Raw genomic sequence first — 22,782 nt, 5'->3', positions numbered from 1 at the left:
CGCCAACAAAAGAAAACATGTAAACACACATACACACATCGACATCGATTACTAATGGAATCGTTCATTTCTTTTTCGATTCGCACAACAAAAACTCTTTTGATCTCTCACTCTGTCACTCTATCTCTTGCTCAACAATCTATCAATCTTTCAATCACAAACATAACATTTTCACAACTGGTGAAGGAAAATAAACAAATAACGGCTTTAATTAACAAAATATTAACGGATCTCACACACACGGAAATGGCTAAATAAAATAAAATAAATATTTTGTTATAATAAAAAAAATAAATTAATAAAAAAAAAACAAACTAATTATTACAAAACTAAAGACAACACATTTTGATAATATGTTTTCATTTCATTCTTCTTTTTTGGGTTTCTCTTCTTGGTTCCTATCTCGTTGTATCTCTTGTCCATTTTTGTTCGTCTTAGATTTTTTTGTTTAACAAATGTTACACAACTTTTTATTGTTTTGTTCCTTTTATTTACTTTTTTGTGGTAATTAATTATGTAATTAATTTCTATTTTTTAGTTTTTCTTTTGGGTTGCAAAACTCATTAGCAATCATCATAATCATCTGTAGTTTTTAGTCCTGCTGTAGTTGTAGTTATTATTATATTCTAACTTTTATTATGAAAATGAACAGTGGCTTGGAAATAAAAAATTGGAAATTAAAAAAAAAAAAAAAAAAAAAAAAACTGACATGCAGAACCCTTAATGATAAAAAAATAAAACTAAATTAATGAACGAAGTTATCCGATGATCTTGAAATCACCATAATTTAGGAATATTCTTACATGGTAAAAACTACAAGACCACAGGCTTATCTGCTGGTTATGAACCTAAAATATGAAAACTTCTACAATTCTGAAAATTAAAAGGCATTACTATTTTGTGCCGGTACATAAATCCTTATAAGACCCAATTTCGACACTTGTCAGGAAAATTGCTATGTTTTTTCCAGATCTATACAGGGTGAGATGAAAAAACATCAGACTGGTGCCATTTCTAAGCCAGTCGTCCGACAGCTGTTAAAATTATTCCTGTGACAACTCATTATATTGGTTACAAGCGTTCAAAAGCATTTTGATGAGAATTTTCCAAAACAAAGTTATTTGAGATGGAATTCAAGCGTGATAGTGTGATTTCTTTATATTTCGCTGGAAATATCTATCACAATGGGTTTGAAAAGTAAAGAAGCAGCTTGATCGAAGCCCACGTCGCAGTGATCCAAAAATGGCTCATGAGCGGAACATATCGCAATATTCCATTCGGCAAATATTGAAAATTAGCTTGGGGTAAAGCCATTGAAATTCCAAACAGAAAGAAAATTGTTTCGCTTGACCGAAAGTGGTGAGCTGCCGAATTTGGTTTTCTCCGATGAGAAAGCATTCTTTGTCCAACAGTTTGTAAACAATCAAAATGATCGTGTTTACTTGCCAAAGAGGTCATCTGAAAATGTGCACCTTCGGTTGGCCACCAGAACTCAAGCGCTGGCCATGGTGATGGTGTGGGCAGCCATATCAGCCGATGGTCGCTCTCCGCTCGTATTAATCGACCGTGGCATCAGAATAAATGCCGAAAGCTTTGAGCACGCAAACATTTTGGCCGCAGACCTTGGATACCAATCCGTAGGACTATAGTGTCTGCAGTATTTTGGAAATCAAGTTTGGCACTAAATAATACGAAAGTGTAGATCACCTTAAGCAAGCGCTTCGCCGGGAATGGGCCAAAATAGCGCAGAGCAAAATTCGTACAGCGTGTGACGGTTCCATTGGCCGTTTGAAGGCCATAATTCGTTATGGGAAGACCATAATAAGTTATTCAAAAATATGATGCTATTTCCGACACTTTTTGCTTTCATTCAATTAAATTAAAAAAGAAAGTAAAAATTATGGCGTTTGACTTTGTTGCAGTTTTTTTGTCTCACCCTGTATAATACATTAAAGACTTATAAAAGACGGTATAGTTTTATCATAGAAGACATTAAGGTCTTCTCTCGTAGAAGACATTAAGGCCTTCTCTTAGAAGACATTAAGGTCTTCTCTCGTAGAAGACATTAAGGTCTTCTCCTAGAAGACATTTAGGTCTTCTCGTGGAAGACATTAAGGTCTTTTCGTGGAAGACATTAAGGTCTTCTCGTGGAAGACATTAAGGTCTTCTCATAGAAGACATTAAGGTCTCTTCTCTCATAGAAGACATTAAGGTCTCTTCTCTCATAGAAGACATTAAGGTCTTCTCTCATAGATGATATTAATATCTTCCCTCATGTAAGACATTAAGGTCGTCTCCCATAAAAGACATTAAGGTCTTCGTCTCGAAGACATAGAGATTCGTCTAGAAGACGTTTAATTGAACCCTAAAAGTCTTTTTTTGAGGACGTTTAAGTCTTCTCATTTCTTAATAACAACGTTGTGCAATTATGTACCTTTTCGTACGGGTTCCCAAAAGTTCTATTCATCACCTTATGGTACGAATTGCCAAAACTACCACCGCCTAATGATCTTCGTAATCAAAATTGTTAATCAACCCGTTTGGTGCGATAAACACTATATTTTATGTTTAACCTTTTTAAATACTAATTCCCTGAGTCTGAATTTAACAAAAAATATGGCAAAAGCACAGCTGTCAAACTGTCACTCTTTCGGAAAGAGGCAATAACATATGTAGTGCTCCGTGAATATCGATCATATCTTCGAGTCTTCACTGCCCTTTAGAGTTGTGCCAACCTATTTCACAGGTCAGTACACCAGTTGCAGAACGTGATGTCATAAACTTCATATCACTCAAACTCAGAGTTTCCATACGACCTACCGGAGTCCACGGAATTAGTGCGCTCGATCGAACTATATTGGCACAACTCTACTGTTCTTATATCAAACACATTGGTTGCTTTCCAATTTGAAGAAAGCTACTACACAGGCATCGGAATTGGGTACAACCAAATTTATGCTGTTGTTGGGTGACTCTACTGGGATTGGGATTGGATTTTTCTCTCTTTTTCATATTTTTTTTTTAATATTTCTTAATAAATCGATCAAAAAAATAAAGTTAAAATTGTTAAATTTATTTTCCAAAGACATCAAGCCTAACCATTACTTGGACTTGTAATACATTTTTAAGTTCATGCATATTCTTTGATTTCAGAAATGTCCAAACCATTGTTCACTTTTGAAGAATATATATATTCTGTTTTAGTTTTTGCAACCCCTGTTCAAAACCAATATTTATCGTAGCACTTTCTATATAATATCTTTAAATTTTAAATGTTCTTTGCATGCTTTGTAATTCCGGTAAAAGTTTGAAATAGTAAGAACCCTACATACATACGTAAATAAATGATGTGAGAGAAAAAGGAGTTATAACTAAAATTACGAAATTTACTAACACCATAACATGTGTTCTTTTTCTCTTTTTCTATTTCTCTTCTACATTACATTCATTTGTGGCTACTACGTCTTCATTTCTCCAAAATGAATATGGGTGTGGATATATAACACACGTACGCACACACACACACACACTTCACTATGTTACATTGTTGCACAATACATTCTCACATGATCACCAAATATAGGATCCAGTTTAAAACCTGGTCCCGAAATTAGCATATTCTCATCGGGTTCCTCATCGAATCCCACGCTCAATACACACGCTTATATCAATCACAATGGTAATGGGGCCAAACCGGGTACCTCATCGTCGAACGGTTACCAAACCAACGGCTATCAGACTAAGAATAACAACAATAATAATTATAATAGCGATTATGGTAGTTCTAATGGCGGTGGCCTTGGCAATGGGGCACCGACGGGCAACGGTCATCAGAATGGCAACAACGGCGGCAGCGGTCCGGCTCTCATCGATCCGCACTATGTTTTCGGGGCGCCCCAGTCGGTGCCCATACTGCCAAATCTGCCGATATTTCCCTATAATTCACCCACTGTTGCACCGGCATTTCAACAATTTCCTCAACCCAATCATCCAGGTAGCGTACTTAACCCCGGCCGTGGCCAAAATGGCATGCAGCCGCTGAATCCCTACAACTCGCCGTTCGTGTTCGGACAACAGCCGTTCTATAATGCACCCGGTGGCACTGGTGGACCACCCGGCGGCAGCAGTGGCATTTTGGGCGGAAGCGGTGGTGGCTTGGCCCCATACCCCGGTGGTTATCCCAGTCCCAATAGTTATAACAAACCTCCGCCACAATATCAAAATCAGAATCCCTACAATCGTCAGACCCAGTCGCATGCCCACAGCGGTGTCTCGGCTGGTAGCTCATCCGGAATTTGGAAACTAACACTGGTCTACAGCATTGTGGCAATGATTGTGGGAAAAATGTTGCACGCCAGCACGTAATATTATTATTAAAAAAACGAGTTCTATTGATTTTTGTTTTATTTGCATTTGCATTTGTTTTTGGATTTTGATTTAACGATTATGGAAAAATGAACAGCAACAACAACAACAACAACTACTAACACAAGCAATTACAAATTATCACAATTTTCCGTTTCTTTTTAAAGAAGAGAAAAAAAAGACAAAAGATTTATGTTTTTTGTTAAAACTACAGGTATAACAAATATATATATTTTTTTTTGTTTAAATTAAGTAAGTATAAATAATAAACAATAAAAAAAGAAGTAATAGAAAATGACACAAAGAATGTAAAGGAGAAATTGTTAAATATCGGGGACATTTTGGGAGTGAGTCATGAAAAATATGGTTTTTATCCAACATTACATTTTTTTAAATAACTGAAAATATAATTTTTCCGAAAATTTGAACATTGTTAATAATTAGAAAATAATACTATGTTTAACGGTTTCAATCATATATCGTCCATTCACGGTACTAGTTACAAAAAAAAACTCCACAACGGAACTCTATATCTCAAGTAGAGTTCTATCAATCTAGTTCAGCACTCGCCTTCACACCGCCTATGAGAAATTCACCACACCTCGCACACAATGATAGTTTTGTGCTTAAAACTCACCATCAATCGGTAATCTCACCACCAGAACTGCAAGTTTGATGTATAAACAGACAGTAGCTGTTTAGGAGGTCTGGTCGTTTGATTTCATGATTTTCCATTTCGCAAAGAATTAGCAGCAAGATTTCACGTCTGTAAAACATCTCAATCAAAGCTTTCGTCTTGATATTGGTTGGCTATCCCTGATCTAGTTCATAGTACAGTACACCAGTTCCTAAACGTATGAGTGATTTCATATATTTCATATCACTCATACGCAGAGTTTTCACACACACAACCGGAGTCCATCAAACAAAATAATGAACTAGTTCGTTTCCTAGATTAGCACAACTATAATCCCAACATCGATTTTAGTACCAAATTCCGAAAATTTGTTCTTCCCCTTCACCTAAGTTGAGTGGTACCAAATTTATTGCCTCTTACTATTTTAGTACACTTTAGTACAATTACCACTTTTTTTGATTCGTTCCTTGAATCTACAGTATTTAGCACTTTTTCACACTACGCACCCTTAACGGACTACGGAAAATTTCACCGCATTTCATTCGTCCACACAAAGGATGACTTCATTGCAAAGGCTATCTCTTAACGAATTTCCAAAGATTCCATCTAATATCCAGTTCCAGCATTCATCGATTGCTAAATAACAATATTTTTCACATTTTCGTATTTGTTGTACATTTACGGTACGACTTTCCGAAATCTTCATTTTCCAACTAAATTCTAGATCTTATCGGTGAGCCGATAGGAGTGATGTTACATTTTGTATTTTTTCAAAAAATTTGTACAAATTTCCACCAATCTCACCTATTAAAGTAATCTCTCACTATTAAAGTAAACATGCAAAATCTCAAGATTCCCGCTCTTAATATTCAATTGAGAATAATTTGGACCATTTTGTAGGTTGTTAAAGTTCAAAGTTTCCAAAGGCGTGGAGTATTTTTTCTCATGAACGTTTTAAAATTCTAATTCACTATAGTACCCTTTTAAATTTTTGGTACCCTTAAAGTACAAAGTTCAAAAGCCCCAGTATGTGCCACCCAAAAATATCCTTCATAAAAATATTCAAGTTTTAGCTGGTATCGATCGTCCAACAACAATAATGTACCATATTATGCGTTTTTGTAGATTTTGTACCCTTAAAGTACTCAAATCCAAAAATATCGCATTTTTCTAACCTTCTGCGCGAAGAGTGGCTCCCATGAATAATCTCAAAATACCCGCTCTTAATAATTAATTTAAAACAAGTTGTACCATTTTGTACATTTTAGCACATTTTAAGTTTCAACATCCAAAAATATCATCTAATTTCTAACAAAAGCGATTTTCATGAGTCGAACTCACTATGTCGCTTTTCGTACTTTTGATTCATTAAATTACTTTTTTCCAAAGACCCGCTTTGTGTCAACCAAAAGTGTCCTACATGCAAATATTCAAGGTTTAAGCTCTTTTCGATTGCCCAATAACTGTTATGTACCATGTTATACCTTTTTGTACCCTTAAATTTTTATTCTTAAAACTCCCCCTCTTAATAATCGATTAAGAAAAAATTTACCATTTTGTACAGTTTAGTACTTTTGGGCCAGGAGTGGCCCTCATAAAAAATGTATACCTAGGCATAAGCCTTTTCGTATTTTTGGGTACCCTTAAAATACTAACTTCCAAAGTCCCACTTTATTTCATCCAAAAATGTCCTATATGTCCTATATTCAAGGTTTCAACCAGCATTGATTGCCCAATAGCAATGTTGCACCCTGTTGTACCTTTTCGTACATTTCGTACTCTTGAAGTACACATTTCTCAAAAATTTGCATTTTCTTACTCTTCTGCTCGCAGATTAGCTCCCATGCCAAATCCTAAAATTTCCGTTAAAAACAAGTTGTACCATTTTCTACCTTTTAGTCCTTTTTAAGCACCAACTTTTAAAAATGCCATCGATTTTTGTCCAAGAGTGATCCTTATAAAAGTTTTACGTCGTAGCTCAATGTTGTACCTTTCCGTAAGTACGAATTTCCAAAATCCCACTTTTTTCACCCAAGGGTGTCCTTTATTCCCAATTTAAATGTGTCACCTCGAAACGATCGCACAATAACTATTATTTACCATGTTGTACCTTGGTATAATATGTGGTACGTTTTGTAATCTTGAAGTATGAAGCTCCAAAAAATCGCAATTTGTTACACTGATGCGCGAAGATGCATGGGAGCCACGCAAGAACTCAATGTTCGTGCTTTTTATAAGCAATCAAGAACAATTGTACTATTTTGTACAATTTAGTTCTTTTTGTGTTTTTAAATTGCAAAGTTTGAAAAATACTCTCTAGTAAGTAAACGTTATGAACAATTTAAAGCTGTACATATTCGTGTACAATCGTTCAAAAAAAATATCGGATGTACCATGTTATACCTTTTGATATTTTTTGTAATCTTTAAGTACACAGCTCCAAAAAATGTTCTTGCACTTATGGGCGAAGATTCATGGGGCCCCGCAAAATCTAAAAATTCCTGCTCTTAATTTGGTACTTTAAAATACAAATTTTCAAAGTTTAACTTTGTGTCATCCCAGAGGCTCATATGCAAATTTTCAATGTATTTTCGAAATTCTGCCATTTTTAAAACTCTCAAGTTTTAGCTCTTAATGGTGGATAATAAAAAAATGTACGAACTTGAACCTCTCAATACTTTTCATACCCTTAAGGCGCTGTCTTCAAAAATAGCATCTAATTCCGCCAAGGAGTAATTTAATACGAACTCAATGTTGTACCGGTCGTATTTTTCCTTAATAACAATAATGAACGATTTTGCATAATTGGGACATTTTTTTCAAAAAAAAACAAGGAGAGACTGTTACGTTATCTAGCCGTTTATTTATACTATCGATAGTGCGTTTCATCGTATCTTAAATTTGGTCTCTAACAAACCCGTTTCAAAACGCATCTATACTTCGAGGTTCACAATATATTCAAAATCTTGAGAAAAGGGTTTTGAATAAGCTCAAAATGGTGACTTTTCCATTTCAACATATTGCAATATATTTTTCAAAATCTTGAGGAAAAAGTTCTGAATGAAAAATTACAAATTTAATCTTTACTTAAAGAGTAAAATATTGCCATTTAAATATCATTGTATCCACTGACATCCTTTGTTTAAATTCCTCTTTTCCACTCACAGACTGTCCTTTCTTTTTTTTCACTCGCCTTGTGGTCAATCAAATACGAATTTCCAAACCCTTTTATTAATTTCACTTTTGGGACATCCATTTTGCATGGGACGCAATCCCACCACCACATTGTGGTTGGTGGCTTCTTTTTTTCGTTACTTGGAACAAAAAAATCTTCATCATCATTAGTTGACAGTTTGAAGAAGATCAAGAGGATACTTGAAGTTATTTTGCGAATGAATGGTCTCAAATCAAATATGTGGTTGCGATTTTCTCTTTTCATTCATTCATTCTTTCGAATTGACCACTTACTCATGGTAACGGGAAGGGAAAGGAAAATAAATGCTGCAAAGAGTTTAAAGAAAAAAATATTGATTTTTTTTACTCGTTAAATGGACAAGAAAATGTATGCAGGAGGTGTTACTCCTTGGTTACGAGAAATATTTCAGGGAATTCCAGACGGTCGGTGATGCGACCAAAAGTGTCAATTAAATTGCCATTGAGTGAAGTAGAGAGATATTGGAAATAAAAAAACCTGAAAAGAAAGGCCAAAATTGAGGCGGGGCCGATTATATGATACCCTACACCACTATGCGTATTTAGTAGAGCTCACGTATCAAAAAAGTTTCAGGACCGAGTTTCAGCAAAAGGTAAAATTCGATTGAATATGAAAAAATCTATTCAATTTAGGCTGATATTTCATAAACGGTGAGCATGACGGATGAAGAGGTTTATCGAAGCTACATAAAAATCTGAGCCGATCTCGATAACATTTGACAGAGGTATTTTCGACCATGTCAGATTCCCAGTATCAAATTTCATTGGTGTGTAGTGCATATTACGCATGTCAGGGACTTTAACTACAAATCGGATGAAACATATACATACTTGGGACCTATAGCTATATCCGATTTTCACCAAAATTAAAAGCACTTGCATTTAGGCTGAATTCCGTCGGAAGTGCCAAACTGCACTTCATTTGGGCTGATATTAGCCATATGGTGCACAAAACATCTGAAATCGGATAAAGATATATATATATATATATATATATATATATATCCTATATCCAAATCTGAACCGATTTTGATAAAATTTTAAACACATATTTCTGAGCTGTAGCTGATATCTGGTACCAAAGATTATTGTTGTGGAATGCTTATTACGCATCTGAGGAGCTTAAAATACAAAATCGGATGAAACATATATATGGGAGCTATAGCCATATCTGAACCGATTTTCTCCAAATTTAATATTCTTGCTTCTAGACTGAATTCGGTCGCATGTGCCAAAATTCAGGTCATTTCGACTGATATTAGCCATTTGGTACGAAATTAATCCAAAATCGGTTGAAGAAATATATGGGAGCTATATATAAATTTGAACAGATTTTCACCAATTTCACTAGGCCAAGCAGCAATTTTCATCTCAATCTGATAATAAATGCGACCTACATACGTCATGACTTGGCGTTATAAAGGAATATCAGTTCGGCTCTAAATCTGGGCGTCGTTTTCCTTTATAGTTTGATATTAATAAGCCAAGCTACAATACCAAGCTGCATATGTATCATCGCCTTAACGATGATACATTCAAACATTTTTTTGGATGATTTCAAAATTGGCAATTTAAAAATTTACAATTTTGAAAAAGTATAATTTTATATTTGGTCAAAATACATAATTTTTTCAAATATTTCAATTAAATGTTTTAAAACCTGAAATTGGTAGTCAAATTTTCATATTTTTTTAAATAAAATGTTAAAAATATTTTCCCAAATCTTTTATATCAGAATCTCTCTCTCTCTCTCTCTCTGTCAGTCCTCAAACAATTTCCCCTTAAAATTCTTTGTGTGTCTTTTCAACTTAAAAACTTGAAGTGTTACAAAACTAATATTTGATTAAGTGTCTAAAATAAAACAAACCAAACAACAAAAAAAGGAAAAAAACAAACTGAAAAAAACCACAATCAAACAAATACAAAAATTATATATGATATATTAAATATAATGCCAAAAAACAGCATCCAACAAAATAGCATAATGTAAAATCACCGAATAACTAAAAAAAAAAAACAGAAATACTTTAAAACAAAAACAAATAACTTGCAAACGAATTAAGCAACCCAAAGGTTTTCTTTTGTCAGATGAAAAAAAATGAAAATAACCGAAACAAAATAGGCAACGAATTAAAAATGAATTTATGTTGGTTTTTGTGTTTTTTGTACAAAAAAATGGAATAGAATATTGTAAATTTCAAACAAATAGACTAACCAGATAACTAACAAATAAGCACAACAAGAAATAGTTTTGTTTTTTTCAACTTGGAGACAGTAAATAAAAAAATTCAATATTGGTTGCATTTATAAAAAAATATATCAATTTTCAGTTCTTTTTTTAATATATATAGAGATTTAATTTTGTACAACTTTTATAAATGTAGATGTAAGCAAAGCAAAATAAAAACAAAGCGGTTACGGTAATATATATTTAGAGGTTTTTTAAAAACAAAATTTGTATTCAAAATACGAAATAAAAAAATAAGAAGAAAAAGGAAAACAAAACAAATAAGCAGCCTTATAAAATCATGGATTTCTTTATGGGTCATTCATTGCAAATGCCCAAAAAGGAGGGAAAGGGATGTCCATTGTTTTCAGAAAACACATAATGTCGTATTTATTAAATATTGATTACAATATTATAGTCGAAGAATACCGCTCAAATGAAAACCTTTACATGGGGGCTATTCGTAGACGTGGTGCTTTTTTGTGAATTTTTAAATTAACTAGTGTATGTCCACTATCAGTCCAAATCAGCTGAATTTTGGCACACCCAACCGAGTTCGGCCTAGAAGCAAGTATATCAAATTTGGAGAAAATCGGTTCAGATATAGCTATAGCTCCCATATATATCTTTCATCCGATTTAATGTTTAAGCCCCTCACATTCTTACTATGCACTCCACAACCGTGATATTTGGTACCAGGTATTAGATGGAGCACAGAAATGGCTGTTTTAAATTTTATCGAAATCGGTTCAGATTTGGATATAGCTCCCATATATATCTTCATCCGATTTCGGGTTAAATGTGCACCAAATGTCCACTATCAGTCCAAATCACCTGAATTTTGGCACACCCAACCGAGTTGGGCCTAGAAGCAAGTATATCAAATTTGGAGAAAATCGGTTCAGATATAGCTATAGCTCCCATATATATCTTTCATCCGATTTGATCTTTAAGCCCCTCACATTCTTACTATGCACTCCACAACCGTGATATTTGGTACCAGGTATTAGATGGAGCACAGAAATAGCTGTTTTAAATTTTATCGAAATCGGTTCAGATTTGGATATAGCTCCCATATATATCTTCATCCGATTTCGGGTTAAATGTGCACCAAATGTCCACTATCAGTCCAAATCACCTGAATTTTGGCACACCCAACCGAGTTCGGCCAAGAAGCAAGTATATCAAATTTGGAGAAAATCGGTTCAGATATAGCTATAGCTCCCATATATATCTTTCATCCGATTTGATCTTTAAGTCCCTCACATTCCTACTATGCACTCCACAACCGTGATATTTGGTACCAGGTATTAGATGGAGCACAGAAATAGCTGTTTTAAATTTTATCGAAATCGGTTCAGATTTGGATATAGCTCCCATATATATCTTCATCCGATTTCGGGTTAATTGACCACCAAATGGCCAATATCAGCCCAAATGGCCCGAATTTTGGCACATGTGACCGAGATTAGCCTTAAAGAAAATACAACAAATTTGGAGAAAATCGGTTCAGAAACAGCTATAGCTCCCATATATATGTTTTATCCGATTTGGTGTTTAAGCCTCTCACATTCGTAATATGCACTCCACAAGAATGATATTTGGTACCAGATATAAGATACAGCCCAGAAATAGCTGTTTGTAATTTTATCGAAATCGGTTCAGATTTGGATATAGCTCCCATATATATCTTCATCTGATTTCGGGTTAAGTGTGCACCAAATGGCCGATATAAGTCCAAATGGACTGAATTTTAGTACATCGGACCAAATTCAGCCTTGAAGCAAGTATATCAAATTTAGTGAACATCGGTTCAGATATAGATATAGCAACCATATATATGTTTCATCCGATTTAGTGCTTTAGTCCCATACATTCGTGATATTCACTCCACTACCATGATATTTGGTACCAGGTATTAGATGGAGCACAGGAATAGCTGTTTTAAATTTTATCGAAATCGGTTTAGATTTGGATATAGCTCCCATATATATCTTCATCCGATTTCGGGTTAAATGTGCACTAAATGGTCGATATCAGCCCAAATCACCTGAATTTTCGTACATAAGACCGAATTCAGTCTAGAAGCTAATACGTAAAATTTGGAGAAACCCGGTTCAGAGATAGCTATAGTTCGTAAAATGCACGATAAAATTAGATAGATTTTGATTTTGTACCAAATATCATAGAGCTCTGAAATGCCCTGTATAAACCTTTTTACGAGAGCTCTACTAAATATGCATAGTGGTGTAGGGTATCATATAGTCGGCCCCGCCCGACTTTTGAGCTTTCCTTACTGGTTCAATCTCGATTGGCCTCAATTGTCAAAGTTCTTCTCGAATTTGGGTCAATTTCTTATTCTCATGTTAAAGGTGTTTATGTAAGAAATGCTACTGCAGCGTCACTGTAGCTTCCACTGAACATACCCCATATATACACTGTTGTTTGTTACTCTCTTTCTCTGGTTATGCTACTTGTAGAGAAACCGATATTGATATTAGCAATACCGTAGTAAGTAGCACAAATATGAATAGAACAAGTACAGCAACAATCACACAACAGAGAGAAAAAGAGAAGCATCAGGGAAAGGAAAAAGTAAATTTGGCCATGTAATTCGTTTTTTTTTTTTTTCAAATTTTATGAAGACATTTTTGTCTTTGGCATCATATTTTATTATTTTGTTTTTGTAAGAGAATTTTGCAAAAACTCACATAAAGTTGGGGTTTATCCATAAATATTTATCAATTACTGGCGTTTAGTAAAGTTAAGGATATTTGATGTATTTTGAGACCTACAGTTAAATTTATTGACAAATAATTTTGTAGAATATTTGGACAGGGATCACGATATCGTGAAAGGGAGTTTTCAACCCATAAAGGTCTTTTGAGGATTAAATTTTTCGATAAAAATATTTCTGGATTTATTATTAGTAGTATTAGCAAACACTATACTCCTAGTAAAAAATTATGTCAAAAAATATTAATCCGTAAACTTTCCCGCTCTACTTGCGATGAAAATATTTCGTGAAAGACTTGATTGAAAGAATTTTTGTTAACAAAAGAAGTGGATATTGTCAAAATTTGATTTCAAGAGGACGGCGCTATGTAGCACATACGCGAATATACACATAATAAAAAAAAATATTTGTCTGACCCTATATTTTTAGAAATCAAAGTGGGCAAGAATTCTTGAATTAAACAAAAAAAAATTAATTCTTAAAATATTTTCCTTTTCGTGGAATATCAAATTTCAATCCAATATTTAACATGTTATGTATAAAGCTAATACTTTGGGGAATTTCGACTCCCCATTTCGGTTAAAGAACCTACCAACCCAAAGTACCATCAAAATAACCATGATTTATAAGGCTGCTAAAAATTAAAGAAAATACTATATGAATAATTAAATATTTTCTTTTTTAAAAATTGGCAAACACCAGCAACAGAATATTGAAGCAAATGTGGTTTAGATAGAAAATTAATAAAACCAACAATCTCGGGGTCAAAACCAACAAACTCGGGGTCAACAACAATGTCTGTACCGCATTTACTTCAATATTCGATATTTCGTATTTTTAAAATTGAAAAAAAAAATAAACAAAAAATTTTCAAATTTTGTAAAATAAAATAAGACAAATAAAGCATAATGATTTTAAATCAAAAAAAAATATTTCTCTATTATTTTTTTTATTTTTCACATTATTCCACTGCTTGTTTTCGGAACAAACAATTGTCATTGAAACATTGATTTATTTGTACATATCCGTCCGTTACATATTTCCGTTTCAAAATTTTGTATTAAACCACAACAAAGGCGGTGGCATGCAAAACAATCAACGATAGATTTGCAAATTCATTGGAATGGCTATTATGTTATTAACAGCATGTAAACATCGGCACCCTCTAACTAACAGTGTATGGTGGGTGTTAACAGTTCCGTTTAATGTTCAAGGACATGTTAACACAACAATTCAATTAAGAGCTACACAACACTGCTATTCAATACTTCTACTACAAACAAACTAACCAACAAAACAACAATATATGTGTTCATTTTTAAATTATTAATTATTAACTTATTTAGCAATAATTGTAAATAATTAAAAAAAATATTTATGCAATAAAGAAAGACATAAAAAACAACAGCAAACTTAATAAGACTAAATAGTTTTTAAAAAGCGACAAATTTTTAAAATTTGACTAAACATAAACAGAAAACAGAACTAAAATACCACAATTACGAAATTATTTATGCGACAATGATGATAACCTTATAAAGCAAAGACAAGGACAAAATTAACTCAAACAGTATTTGAAAATACCACGAGTAGTATTAAAATAATTAATTAATTAATTAAAAAACGACAATTAATTAAAACAAATCAAATTAAGCAAAACTGACATAGAAACTATTAGTGTTTTTAAGGAAGAAGAACAACAACCAACGTAAATATAACTAGTTTATTGAATTACATATGTATGTGGTATGTGAACCTATATATATATTTGTGTATGTATGTAGTATGAAACCAAACAAACATAACAGTTCAAAACGAAATGTGCTTAATATTTAACGAAATATAAAATACAAAACTACACAAAAAAAAAAAATAATTAATAATTTCAAAACAAGAAAAAACAAAATAAAAAGTATGGTGAGTTTTGAAAAATTCCAATCCAATTCTATCTAGATCATTGATTTATGAAATTCAAAACACAACAAATGAAATATTGAATTTTTTAATAGTGTATGATCAAGTTACACTGCCTTTAACTTGAAAGTTTTAATTTTGTATGAAGGAAGGCGCAAGCACTCAATTTCTCATTTTCAGGGATTTTTTGCCAATTTCCAATCTCGATCGGCCGCAATTTTCAAAGTTCTTCTCAAATTTGGGTCAAATTGTTGCTATCATTTGATGTTTATATGAGAAACGTGTTTATGTGAGAAAAGCTACAGCAGCATCAATGTAGAGTTTACTGAACATACCCCACATTAACACTGTTCTTTGTTACTCTCTTTCTCTTGTTATGCTAATTGTGGAGAAACCGATATTGGTCAGTAGCACAAATATGAATAGAACAAGTACAGCAACAATCACACAACAGAGAGAAAGAGAGAGAGTTGTGAACTTTAAGGTAAATAGAATTCGAGAGTACAAAACAGTATTTTAAATGAGTTGAAGCGTCAGTTCAAGGAAAAAGTAGATAAAGTCAATTTGGCCATTCCATTTTTGGAACCATCGAGAAATATTCATTGGAACAGTAAAAAAATAAGAATTATCACTAATAAATAAGTATTTATTGGAAAAATATACAGGAGCAAGTGGAGGATAAGTAAAATAAGTATATTTTAATAGTGAAATGACATTGCGAATAATGGATTTTACTTTTTTATTCAAAATTCAGAAATTTTTGAAAAAATTTTGGTTCAATTTTAATTTCTTACAAATCGAAGAATTTTGTCCAGGAGATAACTGTACTTCGTGCCTAAACATAATATATTTTCCACACAAAATGTCGACCACTAAGCCGTTTTTTCAAAATTTCGATTTCAAAACTCACCATATTTTTGTTACACATATTGTATATAGTTAGGATTTTATAACATAATAATATAAAATACAACTAAAACAAAAACCTATATTATATCATTTAATTATGTACATTGTCTGTTATTGTTGTAGAAATTTGTTTTTGGCTAAAAGAAAAAAATATTTAACTAATTTTAATTTTTTATTTTATTTTTTTTTTTGCTTTTTTCTGTTGACAATTTTTGCATTCATTTGGTTTGATGGTTTTATTTGCAAATATTGCGTGCTGCTGGGTGGCACATCTTTGGCTGACCTTGAAACGACTTTGCAAAATATGGCATGGCTTGCCTTTTATGTCGCTAACACTGAACACGCTGCGCAATTCACAAAACACCACTTGCACTTGCAGTAATTAATTCGCAAACTACAAACAATGATAATCCCAGTGCTCCACCTGCGCCCAGTGCTCCGGCCTTTAATACTGGCGGTTCGGGCGGTCATAGCTTGTATCCCAGTTTGCCGAGCGATAATCGTGGCTCTATGGGTGGTGGCGGCGGTTATCAACCAGGCGGTTACAATCCAGGTGGTTATGTGCCACCAGGCTATCAAGGTGGTTATGGTGGTTATACTCCCCCAGCTCCAGGTTATGGCGCACAAGGTGGTTATGGTGGTGGTCATGGTGGTTATACTCCTCCAGCTCCGGCTCCCGGTCGCAATCCCACCAAAGAAAAAGAAGGTGGTGGTGGTTTCTTCTCCAATTTCCTATCCAGCCCTGAGGTACGCAACGCTGTGACCGGTATTATTGCCGGACAAATTGCAAATACTTTGAGAGGTGGTGGTAATCAACAACCCAATCAACCCAGTGGCGGCTATCAACCTAGTGGTGGTTATACACCAAGCGGCGGTTATGGTTCTGGTGGTGCTGGCGGTTCATCAGGTGGCTCTTCTTCGGGCAGTACTGCCTCCAATATTTTGGGTGGTTTGTTGGGTAATGTTTTGTCTGGCGGCGGTGGTGGCGGCAGCAGTGGTGGTAGCAGTGCCAGCAGCTTTTTGGGTAGCCTTTTGGGCGGTGGCGGCTCCAGTGGTGGCCACAGCAGCTCTGGTGGTCTGGGAGATATTCTATCTTCCAAGAATTTCGGTGGTCTCTTCAGTGAGAATCCCTCCAAATCGGGTTCCTCTTCTTCCTCGTCCAGCTCGAGCGGTGCCAAGAACTACCCCACTCAACCACCAGCATATGGCAACTACATGGGATACAATGGCTAAAGAAAAACAAAAACCAAAGTTTGAATTTTCCCTTCGCGCAAAATGAAATATATTTTGCCCAAAAATTTATAATCGTATTTTATAACAATTTAATTTTTTTTTTTGGAGTTCTACTAACATTTGTTTTTTCCTATTTCTTAGTTAAATATATATTTCTTCCCAAAAAAAATAAATAAATAAAACTAATAACTAAATATAAATATATACCAACAACTACATACTCCTACAATTTAAACAGAGAATATACAATTAAGAAAGATAAATAAAAACAATTATTTTTATTGAAAAAAAAAAACAGAAAATCCAGAAACCGAGACCCTAACCAAAATCCGTAATCAATGTAACTATGAAATTCTCAGACCATATAGAAACTGTGTACATAACATAACTCAATCTTCCGATACTCTTGAAAAACATTCCATAGACATTTTTAGAATAAAATGAATAAATAAAAATAAACAATAAAAAAACAATCACAAATAGAAAACGTGTTCTTTTTTGGTAATTTTTGGGTGGAGGAGGTGGGGTAAGTAAGAACAGGAAAAATACCACTTTTGAGTTGGCTTTATTTGAAATATTTTCTTACATTTCAGTGCAAATTGCAGCAAGTATTAATTGAATAAATAAAACAAAAACTAACGAAAATTGTGTTTTATTAACAATTATTTGAGTAAGTAAAAAACAAATAAAAAACAAGTAAGCAAAGACTACAGTCGAGCGGGGCCGACCGTACAACACTATAATAAGCGATACAGATTATATAGGCGAGATACTCGAAAGAATTCCACAAGATATTGTGACAAATAATAAAAGAAAACCATCAGGTTTCGTTCTCTAATTTTCTCGAATAATGGCAACTTTAACTAATTTGCTCATTTCCAATTTATTGCAAGATGTTGCACGTAAATGGTCTTCCTAGATCTGGAATCAATATTTCCCAAAGTGGCAAAAGATTAACATTTGTTACTGGTTTTTGACTGAAACGCATCTATATGAGATACAGCCATTTGACTATATTCTTCAACGAAATCAGCGTTAACGAAATAGTCAGAAGTGCGTCTTTCCTGTATTTTTGAATTCTCCAAAGATTGTCATTCAAAACTGCTTGGCTTTTGCAATGTCTGGTAACCCCCATTCAAATGTGCGTGAGGGTCGGGCGATAATTACGACCTGCTGACAATTTTGCAGTTTTTTTGTCCATTTCAACCCCTAAATATATGGCGACCATCTCCAAAAAGAGAAGGCTTCTATTCTGATCCTCTTCTTATCCCCATGCAAAATTTCGTAAGGATCGGGCCATAAATGCGATCTGTATATGATATACTGATATCCTAACTACTTAGTTTTGTTAGCTGTAGAAATTTTACTAAATGTTTAATTCAAAATGAAAATATGCCAAAAATATGACAAAATTGAAAAAATATGAGAAAATTTTACAAAATCAATATTTTCATCTTTAGAGAGATATTTTTATGCGATTTTAGCCGTTTTTTCTTTCCTGCCAAAAGGTCATTCTGAATTAATGAGAACTGTCGTAATCAGTTCAGCCGTTCTCGACATATAAGAGATCTTCCAAGCATATCTTCTTTGATAGACATATATATCGCACATATTTTGCTATATATCCGATTTGTTGGATGTTAACATAAATGTAAAGATCAGAAGTAACCTTGTCATGGCTTTGTGATTTCGCCGGGATTTAAAATATTCGCGGTTTAATAAAAAATGTTGAATTTTTTCAACACAAAATATATGGTCTATTTTACCCGCTAAATATTATCCGATGACCACCCTAATTGGTAGGCTTCTTCCCCGCCCCAAACTCTAGCTACATACGAAATTCCGCGTCGATTGGTCTATAATAGCGACCAGTATAGCTACTGCAAAATCCGATATTTTTTCAGTATTTGGTCCACTTCAACACTTCAACCACTAAACATTTGGAGATCATCTCCAAAAGAAATAGGCTTCTATTCTGACCCTAACCCCACCTCAATTTTAAATTTCGTGAAGGTCGGACCATAATTGCGACCTGTAGAGTGATTACAAATTAACATGGACAGACGGACAGATGCACGGACGGACATACATAGCTAGATCGACTCAGCTCGGCGAGCTAGGAAGATCTATATATACTTTCCTATATGGGAAACCAATATTTCGAGGTGTTACATAAATTCTGGCCCAATCAAACTTATAATACCCCCAACACATAGTGTTGTAGGGTATAAACATTAAGTTCGGCCGGACCAATTTTTTAATACCCTCTACCTTTGGGTAAAGAAAATACTTTATATAATACCAACTTTTAGACAAATATATGGAAAAATGTGTAAAAATCATTAAAATACTGAATATCGGGAGGTACCATTATATGGGGGCTATACAAAAACGTGGACCTATACATACAATGTTTCGCCAACGGAGCTAAAACCCACTTCGAACTACAAATACCAATTTTTGGAGAAATCCGTGGAAAAATGTTGCAAAACTCGTCAAACTACCAAATATCGGGAGGTACCGAAATAGAGGAGGCTATATAAAAAATGAACATACATACAATGTTTCGCCAGCAGAACTAGAATCCACTATAAACTACGAATACCAATTTTTAGACAAATCCGTAAACAAATGTGTCGAAAATCATCGAAATACCGAATATCGGGCGGTACTGTTATATCAGGGCTATACGAAAACGTTGACCGATATATCTCACTTTCAATACCAACCATCCTAGACACAATACACATTGTTCTGCTAAATTTTGACGCTTACCGTCAAATAATGTGGGCTGTATCGTGATTTTAACAGACAGACGGGCATAGTTAAATCGACTTAGAATTTTATATATGGGAGCTATATCCAAATCTGATCCCATATCGGTAAAAAATTTGACAGAAGTACCAACACCAAATCGGATGGAACATATATGTGGTAGCTGTACTATATCTGGACCGATTCATCAAATTTTAGAATAAATTTAGATTTGTTCGAATTGGTCACCTTTGGCACGAATTATGGCCTTCAAACGGCCAATGAAACCGTCACACGCTGCCCAAATGTTGCTCTGCGGTATTTTGGCCCATTCCCGGCGAAGCGCTTTCTTGAGGTGATCGACACTTTGGTATTTTTTAGTGCCAGCCTTGCTTTCCAAAATACTCTAGACACAATAGTCCAACGGATTGGTAGATTGGTATCCGGGGATTTTAATGGCAATTCTGCGCTGGAAATGAAGCCTCATTTTGTAACCATTCAGAGTGCGATGGTGCTGAGTCCTGTTGGTATGTCCTGGATCTGCGGCCAAAATGTTTGCGTGCCCAAGGCTTTAATACACCCTCCAGAATATTTTCGCGATAATATTCGACTTTTATTCTGATGCTACAGTCGATTAAAACGAGTGGAGGGCAACCATCGGCTGTTATGGCGGCCCACACCATCACCATGGCCGGCGCTTGAGTTCTGGTGGCCAACCGAAGGTGCACATTTTTAGCTGACCTCTTTGGCAAGTTAACACGATCATCTTGTTTGTTTACAAATTGCTGGACAACGAATGTTTTCTAATCGGAGAAAGCCAAATTCAGCAGCTCACCTATTTCGGCCAAGCGAAGCAACTCTTTAGCTCTTTTGAGTCTATTTTCTTTCTGTTGCTGTGTAAGTTCTTGCATTTTTTTGGAATTTCAATGGCTTTATCCCGAGCTCATTTTTCAATTTTTTCCCAATGGAATATTGCGATATGTTCAGCTCACGAGCCATTTTTCGGTCACCGTGACGTGGGTTTCGATCAAGTCGCCTCTTTACTTTTTCGAACCATTTCTGCTGATGTTGCTGTTTTCTTCTGTCCACTTCCTTGACGTCGGGCTACGATACCAGTATCACGGTAACGGGCGATGGTACAAGACACAAATGATTTATTCACATTTAAATGCTGTAGTGCTCTAACGATAGCCACTTGTGGTTTTCCAGCCAAATATAAAGAAATCGCACTATCACCCTTGAATTCAATCACGAATAATTTTTTTTCTGGAAAATTCTCACCGAAATGCTCTTGTACGCTTTTAAACAACATAATGAGCTGTTACTGGAATAATTTTAACAGCTGTCGGAGGAGTGGCTTAGAAATGACAGCAGTCAGAAGTTGGATGCAGTTTTTTCACCTCACTCTATGAAAACCTGGACCAATATGGCCCATTTACGAAATAATCAGCCTACTAACAAAATACAGATGTGTGCAAAATTAGTAACCAAAGAGACATGGTGGATGTTAGGTAAACAATTAAAAAAGCAGCTAAGTTCGGGCCGAATTTTTATACCCTCCATCATTTGGAAGGAAGTTGAAAAATTTCCTTAAAATTATCAAAATACCCAATATTGGGAGGTATCGTTATACGGGGGTAAAAAATGTGGCTAACATCATCAAACTACCGAATATCGGGAGGTACCGTTATATGGGTGCTATGCGATATCGTGGACTGATATATTCGGAAGGAGCTTCTTGTGTGGACTTTCAGACAATTGAAGTAAAAAATGTAGCTAAAATAATGAAAATACCGAATATCGGACCCCTATTTGGATGCTATACGACATCGTGGACCGATATAGTCCATTTTCGAACTTGGCCTGCCTGCAGACAAAAGACTGATCAGTCCATAATTTTAGCTTCCCATCCTAAGTCGTTTTGACTCTAGCTTGATTACAGCAGACGGACGGATAGGGCTAAATCGTCCGAGAATTTTACGCTGATCTCGAATATATATACCTTGTTAGGACTAAAATTATTATTTCGATGAGTTACATACGGAATAACGAACTCAATATACCCTTCATACTATGCATGGTAGAAGATAATAGGTAGATGCATCGACACAGCTGCTGGGACAATGAACTATCAAACCAATTTTGGAATTGAAAATGTTGAATGAAAAATTATTTAAATTTTTAAAAATTGTTGAAAAACGCGAATTATAATAGCCTTCGAATGACGTAGTATAAGAAAACATATAAAAATCTACTTATATTTGAAAAAACTTTTGAATTTTATTGGCATATCAATGCTCCCAAGCGTTGATGCATCTACCTGTATTCTTCTGCCATGGTGTGGTGGAGGACATAAGAAGTATATGATGCCGGTTAAATATGAACCGAAGAGCCTGTGTTCATGAAAACACCCAGCCGCTTTAAACACTTGCCAAATACAATGTGTGTCTGTCTATTGTGGCGCTTCAAGGGACGTAATTAGATTTGGTTTCCATCCACAAGTTTTATTAAATAATTTCCATTTTGAATAAATTCAATTAGATTTTTTTATTAAATTTTCAACTAAATCAGGCGTTTTGGAAATTGACCTTTGCAGTAGCAGCAGCAGCTAAAAAACACAAACAACAAACAAAGGTTACAACAACACACAGCAAAACAGTGCCAATGCCTATCAAATAATTTGCATATTGTGCGGTTTTTTAGGTTTCTTTTATTTCAAACTTTTTTTCACAAACACCGACTGTCCGAAAAGAAGGAGTCATTCACACCCGGACATGGTGGCAACAATCAGGC

General features: G+C 34.6%; 1 protein-coding gene across 2 annotated transcripts in view; it reads left to right on the top strand.

The window, feature by feature from the left end:
- The window catches only part of LOC101891584 (keratin, type II cytoskeletal 1), a 282,406-nt gene extending 264,684 nt beyond the window's left edge, over positions 1–17,722 (top strand). For both annotated transcript variants that reach the window (XM_059129847.1, XM_059129848.1), the window contains one exon: positions 16,382–17,722. In XM_059129847.1, the coding sequence (XP_058985830.1) occupies positions 16,382–17,235 (854 nt within the window). In that variant the 3' untranslated portion in view covers positions 17,236–17,722. The remainder of the gene's footprint in view (positions 1–16,381) is intronic.
- The last annotated feature ends 5,060 nt before the right edge of the window (positions 17,723–22,782 follow it).

This window comes from Musca domestica, unplaced genomic scaffold (assembly GCF_030504385.1).
Source record: "Musca domestica strain aabys unplaced genomic scaffold, Musca_domestica.polishedcontigs.V.1.1 69, whole genome shotgun sequence".
Classification (NCBI taxonomy): domain Eukaryota; kingdom Metazoa; phylum Arthropoda; class Insecta; order Diptera; family Muscidae; genus Musca; species Musca domestica.
Note: the sequence above shows the minus strand (reverse complement) of the source record. Positions and strands in the feature narration are given on the sequence as shown.